The sequence below is a fragment of the Corylus avellana genome, chromosome 2 (assembly GCF_965113065.1).
Source record: "Corylus avellana chromosome 2, dhCorAvel1.hap1.2, whole genome shotgun sequence".
In the NCBI taxonomy this organism is placed as follows: Eukaryota; Viridiplantae; Streptophyta; class Magnoliopsida; order Fagales; family Betulaceae; genus Corylus; species Corylus avellana.
The window spans coordinates 7833660-7857972 of record NC_142491.1 but is presented as its reverse complement, the minus strand read 5'-3'; the positions used below and the strand labels follow the sequence as shown (position 1 = coordinate 7857972).

The window sequence follows — 24313 nt, the reverse complement described above, 5'->3', positions numbered from 1 at the left end:
AAAAATTTAAATAAAAAGATTTGACAGGTAAATTTAATTTTTTAATGATTAACGTGATAAGTGTACCGCCATCTTAATTTGTAAGAAACTTGTAATAAAAGATATAGTACTCCTAACGACACTTGTTTTAAAATATTTGAAGCGTATGATGGAATTTAATCATGTTTTTGAGTCCAAACATTGTCCCTTGTATAATGTATTGGGTCCCATGCATTTTACTATGGAAGTCTTAACAAGCAAGGAGAATTAGAAAGATTTTCGTAAGTTTATATTGGATAGGAAAAGAGAAAAAGTTTAAGAAATTAGAAAAACAAAAAGAAAGGGAGAAAGGAATTAACACCACCAAAATATGATTTAATTAATAAATATGGATATAGTTTTCTTTTAAATTAGGTTTGATGAATTTCTTTTAATTCAGTTTATTAAATTAATATATCTTCAAAATGTATGTTAATAGTCGATGTGATTCGCAAATGCATTTGGGTTGAGCAAATTTTCTTCAATTCAATTTGTCCTATAAATATTTTATACTTCCTTTCTTTTCTCTCTTTGTTCTTTTTCTATGTATCTATGAAAATTCCGAATTTAGACCCCAAGTTGTTAAACATTCAATTACCAAACCAATTTCCACAGTGATTAAAACCAAAATCCAAGAGAGTAATAAACCAAGTCACATAAAAATTTTGGTAATGAAATGGAAATCTCTTGAAACTTTTTTCAAGAGTAAAACCACTTTGAGAGCTAGCTAACCCCAAATGCGTCCGTTATAAAAGCCTTATGTTCTACTTAACAAAACCTTTTGTAACTCTAAAAACCCAATTTTATAACCATGATAACATGTTCACTTCAAACCATAAAATTATAGTGATTGGCAAAGAAGATATTATGAGAAGTTTAGGATTTATTTAGGCTCATTAACTATGATAAACTTCTTGATCCAAAAAAAAAAAAAAAAAAACTATGATAAACTTCTCTCACAATAATAAAATATTACATTTCCGAGTAAATGAAAGTCGTGGTATGTGAAACTTATATAAAATGAGACTAACATGAATTTTTAAGCTGACTCGCCTAGGTTTTTAGGATATGTTACAATTTGATTCGAATCAAATCTAGGGTTTCACAGGTTGGACGTGCGGCATTCGAACGGGCATAAATTGGGATCCGATCAAATTTCTTTGGAGCGCTTTTTATTTTTTATTATTCAATGTGGGGGGAAGAGAAAAGAGAACTTACAAGAAACACATAAACCAAAGGCGACAAAACCTTCCGAAGAATAGTCAGGTCAAATGAAGATCCGGCCCATTAAGAGAATTTAAACGGCCAAAAGAGGCTGTAATAAATGGCAAAGTTTCGTAAACAGAACAAAACCCATCAGGATTACCGTCATTACCATCGGTGTTGGTAGAAGAAACCAAAACCAATCACTTTTTTTTTTTTCTCAAAATTTAAGAAAATATTGCAAATTATATGATAGTTAAGGGCCATGTGGAGTTTCCAAAAATTTTAACAAACACATCTTAAGCCTATATTTTGATAAAGAGAAATGATATATTTTGCTAATTAACGTGGCATGCCGGTCTATCTTATTTTACGTTCTTCCAACATTCGCTGGTTGTCAGAGACCACCGCAACACAATCGAAATCTCTGCAAATTTTCAACGCTGCCGCTTCCCTTCACCACCATGTGGAGGAGGAGCTCACTGAGTCTCTCGTCCAAACTCCTCCAGTCAAACCCTTGGAACCTCTCCACCTCGTACGGCGTCGTTAGGACCCCGATCCCCAACCCTCACCTCTACTCCGCGTCTTCAGAATCGTTCAATCTAGGGTTTCCGAAGCCCGATGGGACCGTCGATCTCTCGTCCATGGCAGTCGGATCGGCGGCTAGGGTTCGCCAAGTCCCGGACGTCGCTCGCCACTACGGTCGCTGCTACTGGGAACTCTCCAAGGCTCGGCTCAGGTACTGATTCCTCAAGGTTTTCCATTTTTGTTTTTCGAATGGTTTTCCGGAGTCTGAGTTTTGGAAAATTGGTAAATATGTTGATTTTGTGTGAATCTTGTTGTCATCTTAGATGTGGTAATGGATGTGCATATCTACGAGTAGGGAAATGGAGTTGTAGAATGAGTATTGGAGCCGAATTGTGGTATTTCTTTGGTGGTTATTTGTGTGATAGTGTTCTTGTTTGGCGTAGTTTTGTAAATTTCATTTTTTTTTTGGTAGTTTGGTAAATTTCATATTTTTTGCCTTCCCCTGGAGGGAATTAGGGATTGAAACTTTAGTGAGAGGTCCTTTATTAGGAGTTGTGCTTGAAATTGAGTGTGCATCTTATGGTTTGTAATTATATTCAAACCACTGAAGTAACACCGTCAGCTGGGATATGATTGTTAATGTAGAGTTTAATTCGAATTAAAAGATGTATCGAGTTTTAATCTTGAGAGTGAAAATGACTGTGGATTGATGTGTTGTCTGGCTAGTAAAGTCTTTCCTTTGTCTACTCAGGCTGGGCTTCAAAAACCAGCTCCTATAGCCTGACCCTGCCTCATGCCACAATGGGTTGGGAAACTCATTTCCATAGATTTATTATGAACCTTAGCTTCTGAGAAGATTCACCCCTAACTAAGCTCTTGTGGTGCTGGGGTTGTATAAAGAGTTCTGGCACAGAGACACTCATAAAGCATGCATGCATACATGTGAAATTTGAATACATTATGTTGCATGCTGAACAGCTCTTATTTTGATGAGATTTATGTAAGCGTTGACATTTCAACTCATGTTTAGGAACTTTTGTCTTACTATCTTCTATCTCCTTTCCAGCATGCTAGTAGTTGCGACTTCTGGGACTGGATTTGTTCTTGGGAGTGGAAGTGCAATTGATTTTACTGGACTTTGTTGGACTTGTGCTGGTACCATGATGGTTGCGGCATCTGCTAACTCCTTAAATCAGGTTCAGTCTTAGATGTGTATATTATTATTTAGTTAAAATAGACTTTTGATCCATAAAACTTAGACACGTGTTCGAATTTCATCTCTGGAATTAAAAATTCTAATTTTTTTTCCCTAAACAATTTGAAAAGGAGCAATCTCATATTTGCATCCTCAGCTGTTGTAGAGATTGCAAATGTGGCACATGGAGGGTGTGTGGCACATTACAAAGCTGATGTGGCTTGCAGTTTTTGTTATTACTGATGAATGGAAATATGATATTATGCCTTTATAAATTGTTCATGGTCAGAATTGGAACAAGGATGAAATTCAAAATTGTGTCAAATTTTCAGGGACCATAGCCTTTTTTTTTTCTTGGTTCCTTCTTTGCTTGTTATCATTCATTTTGCTATGAAATATTGCATAGATTAATTTTGTCCCTCAAGTTTTGAGAGCTCAAAGATGTAGAAACCCCTGAAAAAAACACAAAAATGGGACATATATATACATATATGACATCACATTGTGACACTAACACAACAAAAAACAGGCAACGTTGTCAAATGACTAAAAAGAGCTTGAATTCAAACGATTGGTGATCTAAATAAAAACTTTTGAGTCTTATTTGTCAAAGGGGAATTAGAGGCTTTTGAGACAATTTCCAAAATATAAAGTTATTAAGAATATATTTCATTAAAATTGTAAGGTCATGTAGCCGTGTCTTTGTTTTGAGGGATTTGGGTCATGCTTCACAGGTAAAGTGGAATATTCCTGGTTGTCAAACTTGAGGTGGATAGTGTAATAACTCAGAAAAATAATAAAGAAACAAGAAAAGAGTTAGTCCATTAAGACAGTGTCAGACGGAGGCGGCTTATTATTATTTTCTAGGAAAAAGGTGAGTTTTCCTTTTCAAGTTTTAAGTTGGTGAATCTTTCAGTGAGCATATTTTTTCCACTACATCAAACAGATTTTCCGATACCATTATTTATTTGTCATGTGATCAAATGAAATTAGTTTCTTGTTTTATCTCTTGCTTTGCTTTGTCTTTGTCCTTTATTTTTTTTTAAAATTTTTTTTCCACTTCGACCGTTTTTATTTAAAAGGTGAGAACAGAAGGGATGAATAAAAAATATAACAGTGAAGTATCAAAATCATTCAAATCTAAGTAATGTAGAGAATGTACTTGTTGCTTCCTTGCGTTGATAGGTATTGTTTAAGTGGTTGATCTGGATTTGCTTAATCTTGCTGCCGTTGTTGATTGCTGATAGCATATTTTAATTTCAACTTTCTTTTGACAAACTGGCTAGTTTGACTTGAAATTTCTCTCGAATGAATCATATTCTCGTAGGTATTTGAGATAAGCAATGATGCCAAAATGAAGAGAACGAGGCAAAGACCACTACCTTCAGGGCGCATTACTATACCCCATGCAGTCACCTGGGCATCTTTCGCTGGTGTAGCTGGCACTGCTTTATTGGCAAGCAAGGTGACCAGATAAATTCGCTCACCCCTTTTTTCGTATCTAGTTTGACAGTTAAATTGTGAATTCCTCTCATTAACCTGTGAGCCGAGAGACTAATGTTGCAGCTTCTCTGACAAGGCTGTTGCAGGCTAATATGTTGGCGGCTGGGCTGGCAGCTTCCAATCTGTTTCTTTATGCATTTGTATATACTCCCTTGAAGCAGATCCACCCAGTCAATACATGGGTTGGGGCTGTAGTTGGTGCCATTCCACCACTTCTTGGGTAATTCGTCCTTCATATATCTTTTTGCCTTTTCTTTTTGGGCACATTTTCTGATTGGAAGATTTTCATTAGTGAATTTGTCTGTGTACAGTTTTCTCATTAATATGGTATGTTGATAAAACTCTCTCTGTCACACACACTTTTGTAAATATACTGATTCTCATTTAAAAAGGAATAGTCCCCCTTACTAAAGGTAACTCTTCCTTTTCTTTTTTCCAATGTTGCTTTATTTCATTGATTTTGAAACTGGACTTAAAGCTGAACAAAAAAGAAAAAAAAAAAAAAGAGATAGTGAAGGGTGTGATTTAGTTCAAGATATGATGCGAATTTTGTTAGAATATTAATTAAAGAGAAATGCTTGATACTATAATTCTATCCAACATTCTGGCGTGTCACTCTTAACTAACCTTTGGATTAATCCTTGTTAAATACAAAAAAGATCCAATAGTTAATAAGGAGTGTTACGTCAACATTTTTGGAATTGTAGGATAAAAATATAGTACATTAATTTTAATTAAATGATTAAATTCATAATTCTTATCAGCTTAAGCATTTGGGATAAATGATAATTTAATATGATATTGAGTCTTTGAACATTCATGGAACTACTACCTCTAATCAAGAGGCTATTAGTAATCATATTACTCGCTTTTATGAGTCTCTATTCACAGAGACCCTTAGTTGGAGACCGAGGTTGGACAATCTTCAATTCGATATGTTGGAGGAGGAAGAGTCTTCTAGCCTAGAAGTTTCTTTTGAGGAAAGGGAGGTGTGGGAGGTGGTCAAAAAAATGGATAGGGACAAGGCTCCAGGCCCGGATGGTTTTTCTATGGCTTTCTTTCAGGATTGTTGGGAGGTGATCAAAATGGATGTCATGGCTGTTTTTGGGGAGTTCTATGATCGAGGTAAATTCGAAAAAAGTCTCAATGCTACATTCATTGCTCTCATTCCAAAGTCGCATGGGGCTTCCGATCTAAAGGACTTTCGTCCTATTAGTCTTGTGGGAGGGATTTATAAGATCATTGCGAAGGTCTTAGCCAACAGAATGAGGGGAGTCATGAACCGGGTCATATCCAATCCGCAAAATGCTTTTGTCAAAGGTAGACATATTTTGGATTCGGTGCTTATTGCCAATGAATGCCTGGACAGCCGTCTCAGATCCGGGGACCCCGGCCTCTTGTGTAAGTTGGATATGGAGAAGGCTTACGATCACATGAACTGGAAGTTTCTGCTTTATTTATTAAGAAGGTGTGGATTCGGCGACAAATGGTGCTCTTGGATTGAGCATTGTATCTCGTCCGTGCGGTTTTCGGTGTTGATCAATGGTTCACCCTCCGGTTTCTTTGTGAGCTCGCGTGGGGTTAGACAAGGTGACCCTCTATCGCCTTTTTTGTTCATTTTGGGCATGGAGGCTTTTAGTAGGATGATTAATGCCTCCATCAGTAGGGGCTTCATCAATGGGTTCTATGTGGGTGCCAGGGAGCATGAGCGGGTTTCGATCTCCCATCTTCTTTTTGCTGATGATACTTTGGTGTTTTGTGGGGCAGAACCGGATCATGTTAGATTTATTAAAGCCCTCAGTATAGGCTTCGAGGCGGTTTCCGGGCTAAAGATTAATCGGGCTAAGTCTGTTTTGGTCCCAGTCGGAGATTCAGTTGAGACGGATGAGTTGGCCGGCGTCTTGGGTTGTGGCACTAGTTCGCTTCCCTTGAAGTATTTGGGTCTTCCGCTAGGGGCTTCCTTCAAGCAGTTGGCTGTTGGGGATGATATGGTGGAGAAAATTGCTAGAAGGTTGGCCTCTTGGAAGCGTTCTTATTTGTCCCAGGGGGCGAGGCTCACTCTCATCAAGAGCACCTTATCCAACCTTCCCACCTATCTTCTGTCCCTGTTTCCCATCCCTATCTCCGTGGCGAATCGTATTGAGAAGATTCAACGGGATTTTTTATGGGGAGGTTTCAAGGATGAGCCCAAATTCCATTTGGTCAGTTGGCACGAGGTTTGTTCTTCGATTGCTGAGGGAGGTCTAGGGATTCGGAGCTTGCGCCTTTTCAACCAAGCCCTCTTGGGGAAATGGTTATGGAGATTTGCAAATGAAGAAGAAGCTTGGTGGAGAAGTATCTTGGTGGCCAAGTATGGGGTGGTTTGGGATGGTTGGCGTTCAAATGTTCCTCGTGGAACGCATGGGGTGGGGTTATGGAAACACATTTGTGGGGTTTGGAGGTTGTTTCGGTGCCACTTCAGATTAGTTCCCGGTTTGGGGGGGAAGGTCAAATTTTGGGAGGATTGTTGGTGCGGCGAGGCGCCTCTCAAAGATGTTTTTCCGGGCCTTTTTAATATAGCCCGTAACAAGGATGCCTCCATTGCGGATATCCGGGAGTGTGTAAATGGGATGGTGTACTGGAACGTTACTTTTACCCGTAGTATCCATGATTGGGAGGAGATGGCTTTAGCCTCTTTCTTCTCGCTCTTGTATTCGTCTCCGATCCGGGTGGAAGGGGTTGACCGAATGTGGTGGATTCCTTCAAGTAAAGGGAAGTTCGAGGTCCGCACTTTCTACAGGAGGCTTGCCCTTAAGGAGCCTAATCAGTTCCCATGGAAAAGGATTTGGCGTACTAAGGCTCCTTTGCGAGTGGCGTTTTTTGCTTGGTCGGCCACTCTTGGGAAATCTCTCACACTGGATAATGTTCGGAAGAGAGGTATTGTTGTGATTAATCGTTGCTGTATGTGTGAGGTGGATGGGGAGTCTGTGGATCATCTCTTCCTTCATTGTGGGGTCGCGCGCAAGTTGTGGGAGGTCATCTTCTCTCGCTTTAACTTGAGTTGGGTTATGCCTAGAAGCGTCATGGAGATGTTTGCCCGTTGGTGGGCGGGAGGTAGAACTAGTAGTGCTGTGGTTTGGAAGATGGCTCCCTTGTGTCTCCTATGGTGTCTTTGGAAGGAAAGGAATGCGAGATGTTTTGAGGACCTGTCGAGGAACCTAGAGGATCTTATTCACTTCTTTTTGTACACTTTATTCACATGGACAACAGGATGGCTTGCTCCTTTAGTGATTGATTTTTCTGATTTTCTCTCTATGTTCTCTTCTTCTTTCTCCCCTACTTAGTCGCTCTCTTGTATACTTCCTGTGTACTAGGGTTGCGCCCCTCTGCGCTCTTAATGCATTATTACTTATAAAAAAAAAAAAAAAAAAAAATTTAATATGATATCAGAGTAAAGGTTTTAAATTCGAATCCTAACTTTACAGTTTACACCATCCATTTTGCTTTAACATTTCGCGTATTGGGCCTCATTTGTTAAAAATGAACTTGAGCCTATACATGAGGGAGAATGGTAGAATAGTAATCAAACTATTAAATTTATTGGCCCAAGTGGTGGAGGCCTTGGTCTTGAGGTATCATCTCTTCAAGGTCCAAGGTTCAACACCTCATGTGTGCAAACAATCTTTTGGGGCCACACCTCTTGGTGAAAAGCCAGCGATTTAACCAGTTACGTATAGGAAAACTTTCGAGGGTGCGGTGCACGGAACCGGGGTTTACTCTGCAAGGGTGGGACCCTACCTTGGAGAGGTTTCCCGACATTAAAAAAAAAAAAAAAAAAAATTATCTTTTCCTATCAGCCTAAACTTTGAGATAATTGGTGATTTAATAGATTTCTCAATCTTCCCTTGTAAGACTTGTATAATTTTTGACATCTTGATGATCGAACGGCCCAAGGAAGAAGTTGGATTCCATCTGAAGTCATAGCTGCACTATTGTTGCTGAAAGTGATGTGTCAAGTGTTCCTTCTTGAGAAGGGGAATTCTTGGCAGCATAACTTTGTGCTAAATATTAGATTAAAGTGCAATTTCACTCTATACAATTGCTATAATGCTGAGTGTGTTTTGAGTTGAATACTTGTTTTTGGTCTGGCCATAGTTCAGTATTCACATATTGACCTATTAATATTGCAGGATTTGTAAATTTTTCTTGTTTGTGCTGATGAATTAATGAACTCTTAACTTTGTATGGGGAGTTTCGTATTAAAGTGCTTACAAATTATGTATTCGCTCAAAGTTGGTAATCATAATGGCAAGGAATTATGTCAAACTCTTGATTTTAGATATCTATATATAGAGATATTAAATTGCATTCTCTTTTAAATAATTGAAAGAGGTCAATTTGATTGAAACTAAATGTTATCTTAGGCTGATCATACTTAAACTGGCTGCATACTTAAAGGTTTTTGATGAAGTAGAGATTATTGATGCATGCAGGCTTATGTGTTTCTGCATTGGGTTTTCAGGTGGGCTGCAGCTTCTGGCCAGATTTCACTCAATGGGATGATTCTTCCAGCTGCTCTCTATTTCTGGCAGATACCGCATTTCATGGCACTTGCTTACATGTGCCGCAATGATTATGCTGCTGGAGGGTATGTGCATATGCTGTCATTGTAACTATTAATGTTTGAAATTAATTGGTCACTCCCCAGTTCATAACCAGTTTCTAGTAAAAGCCAAACTCAAACACTGGTTTTGGGTAACTAGATAAATCCAGGGAAATTGTTCTGGGATGGGAGATTACCTGTTTGTCATTTGGCTGAATTAATTGGTGGCTTACACCTGTTTCAGAGCGTAGAATTATTTATTTATAATTGGGCTGGGTTGGATACATATCTGAAGATTTGGCTTGTTGACATTATAGCAAGAGTCATGTGCTAATCGATATAATTTATTTTGAATACAGTTTTTAATCTACTAATTTCGTACTAAGTTTGGGTTTGGGAGGTGTCTTTCTAGTCGATTGTCTACATGTTGTATGAGGTAAGTGGGACCCCCCGTGCATGCATCTTGGGGTCTTCAATGCATTTCATGTGGCCCTTTCTATTGTACTCATTATTCGTCATTTGATGCATATTCAGGTTTAGGATGTTCTCCCTTGCTGATGCTTCTGGTCGGAGGACTGCCTTGGTGGCTTTAAGGAACTCCCTCTATCTGATCCCTTTGGGGTACTTAGCCTATGATTGTGAGTTCCATTCTCCAAAAGCCTTTTTTTTTGGTTCGATAACTGGGAATTCTTGCTAACAATGATTGGTTCTCTGCTGCAAGTTCTCTTGATTTATTTTTCCAATCATAACTTATTCCTCTTTATAACACCCACCCCCTCCCCCCCCAAATTTTTCATCGTTATATGGAAGATTGTGTCACTGCCTTTCAATGGTATTTCAATTTGAAAGTGAATATGAGACGCAGCTTGTTTTGTTGGTTTTCCTCATTTATTTTTAGTTGCCTTTTCATAATATTCTTTAGGTGATGATTCTATGTATAACATCCACAGTATCTTTTTGAATTATTTGTGTCATGGTTTTCTTACAAGTGGCCTGGTTGTTGGATACATCACATCTAATGACCTCTTCTCTCCCAAACTCTGCACCCTAATATGATCTTATGAAATCTATATCAACAAACTTGAATAAAAGGATTTGGAAATAAATTGTCACCATGAAGAGCATGAATGCTTGTATGTTACCGATTTTTGTTTCATTGACATTTCTTGCTTTTTAACTAATCTGTTCTAGATGAGTGCAATGGCCAATAACTGGTCTCCATTGAAGTAGTGCTGCAAGCATTTTTTTTGATGTCTTTGAATACAACTTAGTGGTTTTGCAGACTTTGTCTCATTTCTCATTTACCTTGCTGAATTGTCTGCAGGGGGTGTGACTTCTGGGTGGTTTTGTCTTGAATCATCTGTCCTGACTCTTGCAATAACTTATGCCGCATTTTCATTCTATCGAGACCGTACTTCACAAAAAGCCAGGAGGATGTTTCATGCTAGCCTTCTGTATCTTCCTGTATTCATGTCTGGGCTTCTACTTCACCGTCTCCCAGATAACCAACAATGTGTCCAAGAAGACAATTCAGAGAGGATTATTGAGCCCTCATCGTCCTTTGTAACTCTTGCAGAAGAGAGTGAAAACGAGGACCGGCAGAACACGGTGATGCGTTCCACAGTCGGCAATCAAGCACGCCCACCCGTAGCATATGCCTCCGTCGCACCATTTCCTTTTCTGCCTGCTCCATTGTACACAGCTCCTTGATGTATTGTGCGTCTAGATTTTGTATTACAATACGTAATAAGTTATAAAAGGTTACCCTGTAAAATTGTCAATTTTTTTTGGGTAAACCCACCAAATTCCATTGGTTTTGTTTGGTGGTTAACTGGTTATACTCTTCAGCATTGAAATTTGAGCAAAGTATTTTTACTTGGAATAAAATGTGAAAATGAAGCATTGTTCTTGATTTGGTTAGAACGATGATGTTGTGGCTTTCATCTTTTCTTTTTTCTCTCACAACTCACAAGTATTTCAGAGTTCAAACATTGATCGAGAATTTCTCTCGATTTTTACTTTAAAAAAAAGTTGTTACCAAGAAAAATGAAATAAATCAAAGTCTAAAAATTAGTATTAAAGAAAAAAAAAAAAAAAAAACTTGAGAGCCAAAGCTAATACTTAATAGAAAATTATTTATAGCATAATCTTGTTAAAACTAATTTGATGGGAAATATTTGCTATATAGAAATGGGAATTGCTAGGGAGTTAAACAAATGAACTTAGAAAAATTTTTAAACTGACATGATAGACTATAAGTAACCGGCAAAAAGAGAAAGAATTGTATTTTTTTTTTTTAATTTGTTTGGGTCTTTAGCAAACGGTGTAAGTAGAAACAAGGAATAGAAAAATAGAATTATTTTTGTAAACAATTTTATTTTCATATTTCTTTCATTTTTCGTATTAGTTTTCACATAAAACCAAACCGGCCATTCGAGAGAGAGAGAGAGAGAGATGGCAGTGAGACAGAGAGCGGCGGCAACGCTGCCCAGCCTCATTCGGAGCCTCCGAAAGGAATCCCCGAAGCCCACGAACTCAACGGCGTTGCCGTCGCTGCGACGCGCTTTCTCCCTCTACGATCAGATCAATCTCATCGACAACGTCCCCGAAGACCAGCTCCGCTTCCAACGGTACCTTCCTGTCCAGCTTTTGCCCTTTCAGAATACCATCAATTACCACTCTGCTATCACGCTCTTTCTTTCTACAACCTTCAAATTCCTGTTCTCATTTCAATCTCGCATACTTTGCATAACGTAGATCGATTTGTGTTTGCTTTTGTTAAACTTAGGTACACGGAAACGGGGTTCACTGTAAATGGCGTGGAGTATGAAGGTGGCTTGCTTTGTGTGGGAAACATGTTAATGTCTTGGGCTCCAAAGAAATTCCAAGAGGTCACTCCAGATAGGTATATGGTGTAAATTTTGTTTTTTTTTTTTTCCTTCTTATTTTGAAGTGATAAATTTTGTTTTTGTTTGTTTATGTGTTTTGGATGGTTGGAATGATGTCTTTGCTCCCCTGATAATCTCGACTTATTGAGTGGTGGATGAGTTGTTGGACTTAGTATGCGACATGCTATTTTTTGTTATAGATTTCGATTATAGTCAGTAGAACACAAAAGATATTCTTTTGTTGTGCCCTGTTAGAATAATGGTTAAGCGATTAAGTTTCCTCTTTTTCTACCACGTTTTAAGTGTTGGGACAATTGGTGATTTAACATGGTATTAAAGCATGCCATCCTAAGTTTGAATCTAAATGATGGTTAAGTGGTTAAATTTACTTTTTCCTATTAAACTTATGAGAAAACAGATAATTTATCATGTACCATCGATTTTTGGCTAGTTAGAACTAAAGTAGAAAACTTTATGAATTTGTGAAAGTTGTAAAGTGGAATATATGATTGTAAGTATTGAGTTTCAATACTCATCAAAAAAAAAGTATTGAGTTTCAAGTTGGTGATAATTAGTTGTGGATTGGGCTAGACAACATGTTTTTTTTCAGGAACACGATTGAAGATTGAAAAAGAATGATTAGAAGATTGCTTTCGTCTCTGGCTACCCTTACATAAAGGAATAAATTCAATCTGCCATTTTGGGGGTAATCGAATTCTATTTGTTGTATTGAGCATAACTAATGTTCTTAGCCTTAGGGTTTGGACATGATTTCTTAGTCATTATATCATCAAAACTTTAATATACTAACTTGAATATGATTGCCATTTTGTTGCGTGAATTTTCCAATTTCTAGTTTTGTATGATTTATCACCTCGTATACTGTGCATTAGTTTTCCAATTTCTAGTTTTATATGAATTATTGCCTCGTGTCATGTGTGTGGTTGTGGCTGCATGTAAATATGTAATCGTATGTATTTAGATACTGGTTCATTGTCTCCGATTTTCTTCCAGTTCCTGTGAGTTTCTAAGAGTTTCAAGTTCCCTGTTGCAATTATTCTTTTAGCTATAAGAAGAATATGGGGTTTGCCACACACCTGTGTCTGACATTTCATCTTCCTTATTCTGTGGTGCAGCTTATCTATCTTTCAAATTGTGCGACCTATACCAGGTAAGAATTGAAATTGTGGTATTGTCCTGTCATGTTGGCCCCTTGTTTTTACTTATCATATGCACCTTGCCTGTGTTGTAACCCAATTGTTATGTGAAACATGGATGCCCTGCCAATAATCCATATTGTGTGCATCAAACGGTTTTGAGATATACCATCATAAATAATTAAACATCAAGGAAATGATAAACTTTGGTCTACTCCATTAAAAAAAGAAAAAGGAAATCCGTATGTACTTTTGGAGGCAGCCAGAGATGGTCTGTCTACTTGCATTTGTAATTTTAGTCCTTAAGTGTTTGAAAATGACCTGAATCTTAATAGGTATGCATCCTGGTATAAGTGCTGAAAAACTCTCCATAATGTCATTGTAACTTGTGCATGTGTACGTATTTTCTTGTGTTTTTGTATATATGTATATTTATGTTCATTTGTATATAGCTAGAGTAATCTCTGTAGTTTAAACGTATTGGTTGTTGTTAGCAACTAGCAATCTGTTGCTTATTTTTTTATTGACCTTTTACTTAATAACTTTTTCAGAGATTCTGATACTTGGCTGTGGGAGGAACATTGAACTAGTAGATCCTGAACTTCGGCGCTTCATTCGGTCTACTGGCATGAAATTAGAAGCCCTTGACTCGGTAACTTAGCTGTTTTTCCCCTTATTTCTGGGCTTGACCTTATTCTGTCTCACATGGCTATTTTATATTGTTTGTTAATTCACCAATAAATGGAGTAATATATGTAGGTTTTCTGAGCAAAGTCCACATTCTGACATAATTCCTCTTCAGCTAAAAAAAAAACAAGGGAAAAAAAAGAGGAAGAAAAGAAAGTAATACGATATTCCAATCAATTTGGTGGATTGGGGAACATGAGAGGAGTAAAACCAAGTCAAAAATGTTGTATTATCATAGGTTAGCAGGTAGTGAGCGTATTATCTTTCTGTGTCTTCTTCTCGTGTATGATCTTTGTGTGTGTGCGCATGTGCCCTCGTGTAGAGATTTGTTCTTAATTTAGTGTTACGCCCGAAGCTGATGCGGTACTGTTATGTTCATTTTCTAAGTGAAAAACCTAGGCACCAACCAAAATGGATTTTACAAAACTGCTAACTTAGATTCGAATCTTGATGATTTTTGTCTTCATTGGTTTCAGAGAAATGCTGTGTCAACTTACAACATACTGAATGAGGAGGGTAGGGTTGTGGCTGCTGCGCTTCTTCCATATGGGGTTTCTTCTTGATGCCAAGATCCAGCATGTGATAAGCCTTTTCATTGTCATCTTATACAAGATCCCATTTCAGTTTAAACTATTCAAACCCTCTTGTCCTTTCAACAAGTACTATTGGATTTGTAAGGAAGATGAAGTTTTGTCTTGTGTAAATAATAAGGTGGAAGTTGGATAGTCCATAATTGTACATCTTTATGCATTTCTGCATTTCTTGTGTTGCTCACTACTTCTGCATTTCTCATGTTTGTCTGCTCAAGTTGGCGTCGAGCTTTTAAGCATTATCTTCTATGTCGTCTCTTGAATTTTCTGTTTTCTGTTTAGTTAAATAAATGAAGACAGAGGTTCATGGTTTTAGTTTGTTAAATTGACATTTGTTCAAACTATACGTAATTCTTACATGTACTTCTAATTTTACGCATATTTTTAATGTAGCTTGTGATTCATTATGCTTCATTCTCACACGCAATGTATGTGAAATCATATGCTTCATTAAAAAATTTCGAGTGAGAATTACTTATATTTTGAACATATGTCAATTTAATAAACTAATTTGAAAGACTGTATTAACACCATGTTTGGTGGGAGGGAAAAATTGGAGGGGAAGCTTTTGGAAGGTCCAAATGATCAACTCGGTTGAAAGGAAGACTTATTTCTAGTAAAAATTCGGAAGATTCTACTTGGTACTTGTGATTTATCATTTGCTTAAAATATTATCATTCTTCTCCAATAAGAGTAATTGAATATTAAACTTGTTCCTTAAAAAAAAAAAAAAGAGAATATTAAACTTGTCAACTTTTAAACCATTTAAAATGGTTTAATTTTACTACATATTAATTTTTCGATAAATATGTTTTATCTTTGTTTCCAAACTAAATGGTTAAGATTTGATGAGATTAGCATATTCACCTTCTTATAATGTAGTGAAATATGGGAATTAAATATTGAATTGACAAAAATAATAAATAAATTGACAAAAATATAAGCTAATTTCTTCTTCTTCTTTTTTTTTTTAAAAAAATAATTATCAATTTAAGGGCTAATTAATAGTGCCACGTAAGCAAAACTTACATCATCATAAACCTTATCCACTAATCTCATGTATTTATATAGGATTATTTTTTTTCCCTGGATATATTATTTCCAGTGCAATTTATCTGATTAGAAAAAAATTCCAGATATTTTTTTTTGGTAATATAAAAAAAAAAAAAAAAACAGTTCACCAAATCCATTGAAATAGCATTTCTTATTTATTTTAACTAACTAGCAACTATATATATATATATATATATATATGAACTCTGTTAATATCTAGTTGAGAAAGCCATCTCTAACTTCCACGATCAAAACCCAGAAAGAAAAAAAAAAAAAAAAAAAAAAGAAAAAGAAAAAGAGAGAAAATGTCTTCTCTGCTACACTCTCACTCGCCATGTCTTCTACGCTCTGGGAGTCCAGGCTTGAGCTTCTTCCCAAGCGAGCTCCGCTCTCGAATCCCGCCCTCCCAACACGGCGTCGTAAGGCCGTCTTCCTCTTTCTTGCATTTTCAATGCCTTAATTCTTTGTTGTCGGAGAACTGAGAATTTCATTTCTTTTTTTACCAGAAATGCTGCGTGGTGAGTTTTTCGCTCAAGTGCGAGAACGGCAAGCCGTGCGTTCCGATTCTCGCCGGCGTGCCTACGACGCCGAGTCGTTCGCCTTCAAGCGCAGCGCATTTGGACGATGCGCTCGACAAGCACGACACCCGGCTCCGGATATTCTCCGGCACGGCCAATCCCGCTCTTTCTCAGGTCGAGCTCTTGGTTTTTGAAGCATAATTCTCATTCTTGAAGTTAATTGCTTTGATTTTTCTTTTTTATTTTTTTTCTTTTTTTATTTTTTATTTATTTATTTTTCTGTTTGTCAATGTTACATTTTGGATTTTTCATTACGGTTTAATCTAGAAAGGTTTAGTGTTTAGGTTGATAAAGGATTTGTCAAAATGGGGTTTTGGGAATGGAATTTGGGGTTACACCGGAAAATCTGAGTATATTAGATGAGTGATTTGGAGAAGAGTATGCTTGGACCCTTCACTCCTCCTCTCTATGTGTATGTGTTTCTTGTTTGGGACTGAATTAGGGTTGAACTGACACCTGAAAATCTGATTACAGCTAGACCTGTCCTCTACCTGGAGGTGGAGAGGATACCGACTCCCTATATAGATATATGGGCCATTGTTTGAGATAAAAGATATCAGGATGATGCTTTTGGGTTTTTTTCTTAAGACTATGACATTTTATTTTTTTTCTTATATCAGGAACTTTTGTCTCTGTCGTGCATAGAAGTTTGCTATATACATGTCTGATGTGTTATCGTGTATTAAATAGGAAATTGCATGCTACATGGGTCTGGAGCTTGGAAAAATTAAGATAAAACGTTTTGCCGATGGTGAGATATATGTTCAGTTGCAAGAGAGTGTCAGAGGGTGTGATGTTTATCTTGTGCAACCCACATGTCCTCCTGCAAATGAGAATCTTATGGAGCTTCTGATAATGATTGATGCTTGTCGGAGGGCATCAGCCAAAAATATTACCGCAGTGATTCCATATTTCGGATATGCCAGGGCTGATAGAAAGGTAACTTTATGTAATTAGCAGAAAATATGGAAAATGAACTCATCTTGTTTTAGCTTGAGCGTCACATGTGGAAACACTCTTTTTGTTTCTATCAATTCCTAGTTCAAATTGTTCACATGATAACTTGATGAAAAACTATTTCTGTACACTTCTTCATGGCCCTGGAATTGACCATATTTGCTTCCAATAGTAGACTAGGGCCTTAAAATTAGGTCCTTATTACATTGTGTGATTAACTTAAACTGGTCTTCCACTCCTAGTTTGTAGTCAGTCATTGTGGTATACGTTACTTGGTTGCTAGTGTATGTTTTGCTTTGAAGTATCTATTCCTAAATTATGATTTTGAGTGAAAGTGTGAAGTCTAAAGAAAAAACATATTTGCTACAAAGTAGGAAATTTTAAAAAAGTGTAATTTGTTAATGACTGAGAAAACTACCCTTTAGGAGATTTTGAAAATCATAAATTGTTATAGGTTTTAGAAGCCTAAGATAATTAGTAGCTTCTGCATATGCGTTTTGTAGAAATTCTGCCAGAGCTGGTGCTTGTAGTCAATGTTTAATATATCCAAGATAACTTTTTTCTGAGTTCATGTTTGTTTTACTTGTAATCTCTGAATACTTTTCTGTCAGACTCATGGGCGTGAATCAATTGCGGCCAAACTTGTTGCAAATTTGATTACAGAAGCAGGTGCAAACCGTGTTCTTGCTTGTGATCTCCATTCAGGGCAGTCCATGGGCTATTTTGATATTCCAGTAGATCATGTATATGGTCAGGTAAGAAACCCTTGCTACTTTCATTTCTTCCATATTATTACTCATGTACAACAGTGCTGGAGTTTGTCTCTAACACAGCTACCTGAAGTTGAGTTAAATTGAGATAGAGTTTGGCTTTGCTGAAAAAAGCTAAAAGAGAATCCTTATATTTCTTCCTGCACTAATGTCTTTACATTCTGCCTACGTATCCAAAAATCCTCAAGAAAATAATCTCATAGGATTTGTTTGATCAGAAGACTGAAATCATTCAATATGGTTGATATTCACCTATCAGAGAAAATTGCCTTGGGCTTTTTCAAGTTCTTTTAATAACTTAAGAGTCTACTTGATTTAGCATCCAAGTTGGGAGACTCTTTTGTTTCACTTTGAGAGCCTTTCTTCAATGTTAGTTTGAAGTATATTTAAGTTTTTTGTCACTCTCAACTGCATTAGTCTCACTTTGTGTTACACATATGATCTATAGAAACCCTTTCTTAGTAACACTTCCTTATAAGTTCCTTGATCATTTGTATGTTTGTTTCTTTGTGCATCACCAGCCTGTGATCCTCGATTACCTTGCCAGCAAGTCTATATATTGTGATGATCTGGTGGTGGTCTCGCCAGATGTTGGTGGTGTTGCTAGAGCCCGTGCTTTCGCCAAAAAGTTGTCTGATGCACCTCTTGCGATTGTTGATAAAAGGCGTCATGGACATAATGTCGCAGAGGTGGATCTACTAAAATTTAAATTTACTTTGGTTCTCTAATTAGATTTTTATCACTTTACACTTTGTGATCTGTTGTCAAGAATTCTGAAAGTTCATATGTTTTGCCTCTATGAAATATGAAGGATCATTAGGAAAAGAGATGAGAAATTGGTAAAATGCCTATTGTTTGTAGGGCGCCTCCTCTCCCTCCTGGTCAAAATCAATTGAAAAAAAAAAAACTTAGTAGTTAAAATAAAAAAGGTGATACATTTTTATAACACTGAAGGATAACAAGAAAGAAAACGAGGTGCACATTCATAACGCTGCACAGGAATATGGAAAACCTTACATCTATCTAAGAGTTTGATGCCAAAAGTAATTTCCTATGTGCAGTTTACTAAACCCTTATTCCTTGAATGTTGTTACGAGTGAACCTCAAAATATTTCTTTCTCTTATTTTCTGATCTTTATTATAAATCAAAATTAGTAACTAAACAAATTAAATGTAGCTTTTACTGTAAAGGTTTTCCATTTTCAGCTTCGACATGTTATTCAATGTGATGCCTCAAACTTATAATTTTTAACAATTTAAATTCAAATGTCAATAAAAATGGAAGTAGAGATAGTGCAAGATCCATTTAACAAGAAATAATTAAGTCATGACATAACTAATTTTAATGGTAAACATATTCTTAAAGCTTGATCTATTATTTACATGTGTTCAGTTCTATAAATATGTTATGGTGTTAGCATCAACATGCACAAAAGTTTTGGTCTTCAAATGTGTCCTGGAGAGTGTCTCCATATATATGGAATCAGACCAACCTTAAATTTCTAGAGAATAGAAAAGGACTTACGTTTAATGTATTTGTAACAACTCTAAAATTACACTCTGAAGTATCCTCGATATGTTTTGAAAATTTCCATTTCCTAACGAACCAAAATGACCACCCAAATGTAATTTGGCCCCCTATATTATGCAAGAATATTTCATTTTTCATTTTGGGGGTGGCGGGGGGTGCATCAGGGTATGCTTAGCTTGTTGCTCATTGTTTCATTGCCATATAGTTGTGTTTTCCTGCAAAATGTTGATTTGCATCATACCTCAAGCCTATCTTTACATCTAAGTTTTCATACATAGAAACAATCATATATATATTCGTACATATGCTATGTAATTCTCTTGTTTGATTCAATATTGAAACAGCTATCTACGGATAACCAAACATATGATGAATGTCATCTTGCAGGTGATGAATCTGATAGGTGATGTGAAGGGAAAAGTAGCCGTTATGGTGGATGACATGATTGACACAGCTGGTGGGTTCTTACATCCTCACTTCTGTCTTTATTGACTGGACAATGAAAGCTGATATGAATCTAGTAAATAAATAGATGCAGCAGTCTTAAAGTTCTTGCATATATAGAGGCATTAATCATGTTTATCTCATTGCCAATTTTTATGAAAAAGGGAAATATGTTGTGTAGTCAAAATAAGGTTGTGGCAACAGAGGCATGATTCTAATGGAGACAACAATCACATGGAAGTGGTGGCAATGTGACGGTGACGGTGATGATGGTGGGGACAATTGTGGTAGTGGTGGTTATTATGACGACAATGGTAGTGTTCTGATTATGGTTGTGGCTGCAATAATGGTGATAGCGGTGGCATTGTGGTGGTGATGATTGTGGTGGGCATGATGGTGGCGTTAGTGGTGTAGCATGGTGGATTTAGTGGTTAGATGGCAGTAATTATGATGACGATGGTCCTTGTGCTGGTGGTATGGTGGTGGCGGCAGCGGTGGTGGTTTTGTGATGAGAATATGATGGTGGTTTCACTGTAATGATGAAGCAGTGGCAATTGTGAGGGAGGTTGTTGTTATGATGAAATACTTTTGAAATGCTTCTTGTGATGGGAAACATAAGATTCTTGTTTTATATTTTTCCTTAAATGTTTGTTACAAATGGAAGAATGTTTACCAAACGTGTCCTTTTTTTTTTTTAAAAAAAAAAAATTAAAAAAAAAAAGAAAAGGTTAAAAGAAACTGCAACTTACGATGGAGAACATCTATGATATATCATTATACTTTTTATGTTTGCGCATTTTAGTGATGTGCATGGGTTTTGCCGATTCTTGCATGCAGTATTACTGTATTAACTGATTCCATTGCCTGAAGTTGTTTGGGTATGACTAACTTGAATCATGCCTAAGCCTGCATGTGGTGGTTATATGATTATCTTTCACTTCATTTCCAAACTACTATGTACACAGTTACTATTGCATTAGCAGTTATACACAATTACTATTGCATTAGCAATTATACTTTTTTTCCTTCTACTCTCTCTCTCTCTTACACACACACACACGCACACTCTTTTTGAATGTTCCTTCAATAAATACATAGGTTGACTAAATATTTATTCTCCATCATATTATTATCTATTTTGTGAAATTTTAAGTATGTTGATGGAATAGTCCTTAAGCCTAGATTGTTATGGTATTTCTTGTAACACCCCGGTCCCATATTGGGAAGATGAGAAGCCCATATAGAGTGGATGGTTTATAGAGATAGTCATGAGTGCTAAGTCCCACATTGCCTAGTTACTAGGTGAAACTGGGCTTTATATTGAATTCTAGAGAAGTTCCAAATTGACTAGTCATTTTGGGATGATAGCGCAGATATGGCTAGCGCTTTTCCCTGAGTTGTTACAAGTGGTATCAGAGTCACCTAGTAACGCCAGGTCATGTAGTACTGGAGCACTGCATGACGTGGACCTGACGAGGACATCAGAAGTTTAAGAGGGGGAGTTTGTAACACCCTGGTCCCATATTGAGAAGATGAGAAGAAGCCCACATAGAGTTGGTGGTTTATACTCATAGTCATGAGTGCTAAGTCCCGTATTACTTAGTTACTAGGTAAAAATGGGCTTTATAATGAATTCTAGGAAAGCTTGAAATTGACTAGTCTTTTTGGGGTGATAGCGCAAATATGGCTAGCGCTTTTCCCTGGGTCGTTACATTTCTCCTATCCTAGGGAATTCACTTGTTTGCTCATGTTTTCATATTTCTTAATTGATGTTACTTTTTTGTTGTCGGCTAACTGTTTGTCTGGTGGGTACAGGGACTATTTCCAAAGGTGCAGCTCTTTTACACCAAGAGGGGGCGAGGGAAGTCTATGCATGCAGTACACATGCTGTTTTTAGGTATCCGGATCCTTTCTAGCGCATGAATATTCTTCATTCATCTGGCATATTTAAAAACAAAATTGTTAGCAGAAGCTGCAAATTGCCTGATATACATAAATGGAGGTTAGAACAGGAGCCAATGACTATTGCTTCTTTCTTCATTTAGGGTAAAAAAGGGGGTGGTGGAGAGAGTTTCTTTCTCCTTAAAGCATATGCATGCATTTTGGGTTCATTTTTTAGTGGTTTTGTAGCTGAATTGAAAATCTAGTGCTTCATTTCAAGTAGATTTGAATTCTGTGTAAATTCTTTTTCTGACCATTGTTATGGGTTATAATAAAATTCTGGTATATTTGTGTTGCAATTCAGTCATGAATATCAATATTTGTGCATCTCGTTATAATTCAATTTAATTGCATTATTATTCTGTTTACAGTCCTCCTGCAATAGAGAGGCTGTCGAGCGGTTTGTTTCAAGAAGTGATCGTTACAAATACCATTCCAGTGTTGGAGCGACACTACTTTCCTCAGCTAACAGTCTTGTCCGTAGCAAACCTCTTGGGGGAGACCATATGGCGTGTTCATGATGACTGCTCTGTAAGTAGCGTATCTCAGTAAAATTAGCCGAACCGAAATATAGAAATAAAATAAGTTCATCCTTCTCAAAACATGGCAGTCTATATTCTTTGCCAGTGTCATTGATACATTCAAGTGAAAATATAAGCCGATACTGAAATATAGTACCCTAGACCATATCAGAAGTTTGAAAAGTTTGAAGCTTTAGAGTTACACAGGTTTACCAACACAAAAATTAAAAATAATGCAAGAAACCTGTATGCCTTCCATATTGTTGATAGATTTCCTGTATGTGTCAAGTGCTCTGTTATTAGGGGTGTTAAGGGAGCAAGCCGCTCGCTCGGGATCAGCTCGGCTCGTGTTTGACTCGATTATTAAACGAAACATTTCGTGAACACAAATCGTGGCTCGAATATTAAACGAAGTAAGCTCGGCTCGATTCGGTTAGGCTCGTGAGCAAGCTTGTATAAGATTGTATGTGTATATATATAAACTAAGTAACACATAATTAATTATAAATCTCATAATTATTAAAATCTTAAAATTGCATTTATATTTAAGCATTAAAATGAAAAATTTTAGACCCTTCGTGATCAAATAGAGAGCAATTATTAAAAAGACCCTGATTCAATTAGAGCAGACCCAAACGAAAGGAAGAAGAATCAAGCAGAAACTATTGAGGGAGATTGCGGAAGGCAGAAACTATTGAAGAATCAAACAGACCCAAATACTATCACTTCCTGTATGGTGAGCAAGAGTGAGAGAGTGAGAAATGAGAGTTCAGGTGGAAGATGCGCTATGACTAGTGAGAGAGATTGAGAGAGAGACGTTGAAAAAATATTTTTTTGTAGGCGGCGTTGTTCCAATGCAGTCTAAATACAACCTGTTAACTTGTCCTACATTGCTAAGAAAATATCAAACCCCAAGTTTGCTTATGTATAAAATGATGCATATCATCTTTCTTTGAAACTAAGTGCCTTGCTGTATTGACTCAGGCTCCATATTCGACTAGTCAGGCTAAGCAAATGATTATATTTAGCTTCTTAAGTCGTTAAGAGTACTTGAAGTTAAATTTTTTTTTTTTTTTTTTTGAAAAAAAAAAATTAAATATAAGAGTTAACTCGCGAGCTAGCTCGGCTCAACTTATTATTTTTGAGCTCGATTTTTTTGGCTCGTCCTTAAGCTCGAGCTCAAGTAAAATTTAAACGAGCCAAACCTGAACAAGGGAAGCTCACTAAAGCTTGGCTCGTTTACACCCCTCTCTGTTATTTGCTTCGTGCTATCCTTCGTACCCAAAAAGGAAGGGTTTTTAATGGTCAGGGTAATGCTTCTATTTAGTTTGAGAACCATAGTGTTGAGATTAATTTGATTTTGAAATTTTCTGATTGTCAGGGTGGCTTTGAACCCTATTCCAGCTTGGGTATTGACTGAGGGATTTGCATTGGTTGTGTGCCCTTCCCAGCTTCCATTACTGGTGCTTGCTCTGCCTTGTTGGAAACAGGAATTCTTTTTTTTTAATATTAGAATCAAAATGTAATAGTGAGAGAATCTCTTCTTTTCAGCTTGTTTCCAAAGCTTTGTGCAGTTAAGGTTTACTGATAGGTTCTTTCCAATAGCTTGACTTGAACTTTTTTGATTCCCAATTCCTCAGGTTTTTTGTTTTTTGTTTTTGTTTTTGTTTTTTTTGATAGAATGTGGCGAATAGTGTATTACATGCATATAATAATAATAATTCAAGTGATGGTATTACATACAAAATCTCACATTCTATCCCATTTTGTGAGAGGAGGAAGTGTCATTTGAGCTTAGAGTATATTGAATAAATGTATGATGTCTATTTTACCTTGTCTGCTCAAATTCATATGGTAAGCAAAGTTGACATCGTAACATTATTCCTCTTAAGTTGAGAAAAACTCAGAAATAATGAAAAGAAATTTTTTTTTTTTTTTTAAAAAAAGGAAGAAAATAAAGTAATATGATTTTCCAATTATAATATTGTATTTTGATTGGGGAACATGAGAGGATTAAGACCAAGTTAAAGTTGAAAAAGAGCGCAGTAAAAAAAAATAAAAAAAATGAAACCCTTTGCTGAAAACTTTTGGTTATAGGACTCCTCTCCCCTCCATTCTTTCATGAAGCTGCTTCTTTCTAATTCTATTTGTCTTGAGTTTTCTTTAC

At 36.7% G+C, this 24313-nt stretch overlaps 3 protein-coding genes across 3 annotated transcripts; all 3 read left to right on the top strand.

Annotated features, from left to right (window-relative positions):
* The first annotated feature begins 1562 nt into the window (after positions 1 to 1562).
* COX10 (cytochrome c oxidase 10) lies at positions 1563 to 10970 on the top strand. Its single transcript, XM_059577910.2, has 7 exons — positions 1563 to 1960; positions 2816 to 2945; positions 4272 to 4409; positions 4534 to 4667; positions 8949 to 9074; positions 9564 to 9667; positions 10354 to 10970. Exons 1-7 carry the CDS (start codon positions 1686 to 1688, stop codon positions 10737 to 10739), a joined length of 1293 nt encoding a protein of 430 aa, XP_059433893.2. The 5' UTR covers positions 1563 to 1685; the 3' UTR covers positions 10740 to 10970.
* Positions 10971 to 11438: 468 nt separating this feature from the next.
* On the top strand, positions 11439 to 14535 carry LOC132161686 (NADH dehydrogenase ubiquinone 1 alpha subcomplex assembly factor-like protein (DUF498/DUF598)). The gene is made up of 5 exons (XM_059571865.2): positions 11439 to 11659; positions 11818 to 11934; positions 13054 to 13088; positions 13626 to 13726; positions 14238 to 14535. Exons 1-5 carry the CDS (start codon positions 11484 to 11486, stop codon positions 14322 to 14324), a joined length of 516 nt encoding a protein of 171 aa, XP_059427848.2. The 5' UTR covers positions 11439 to 11483; the 3' UTR covers positions 14325 to 14535.
* A 1101-nt stretch (positions 14536 to 15636) lies between these two features.
* On the top strand, positions 15637 to 23869 carry LOC132162550 (Phosphoribosyltransferase family protein). The gene is made up of 9 exons (XM_059572797.2): positions 15637 to 15823; positions 15911 to 16096; positions 16673 to 16921; positions 17551 to 17694; positions 18231 to 18398; positions 19628 to 19697; positions 21500 to 21581; positions 21997 to 22156; positions 23528 to 23869. Exons 1-9 carry the CDS (start codon positions 15710 to 15712, stop codon positions 23564 to 23566), a joined length of 1212 nt encoding a protein of 403 aa, XP_059428780.2. The 5' UTR covers positions 15637 to 15709; the 3' UTR covers positions 23567 to 23869.
* The last annotated feature ends 444 nt before the right edge of the window (positions 23870 to 24313 follow it).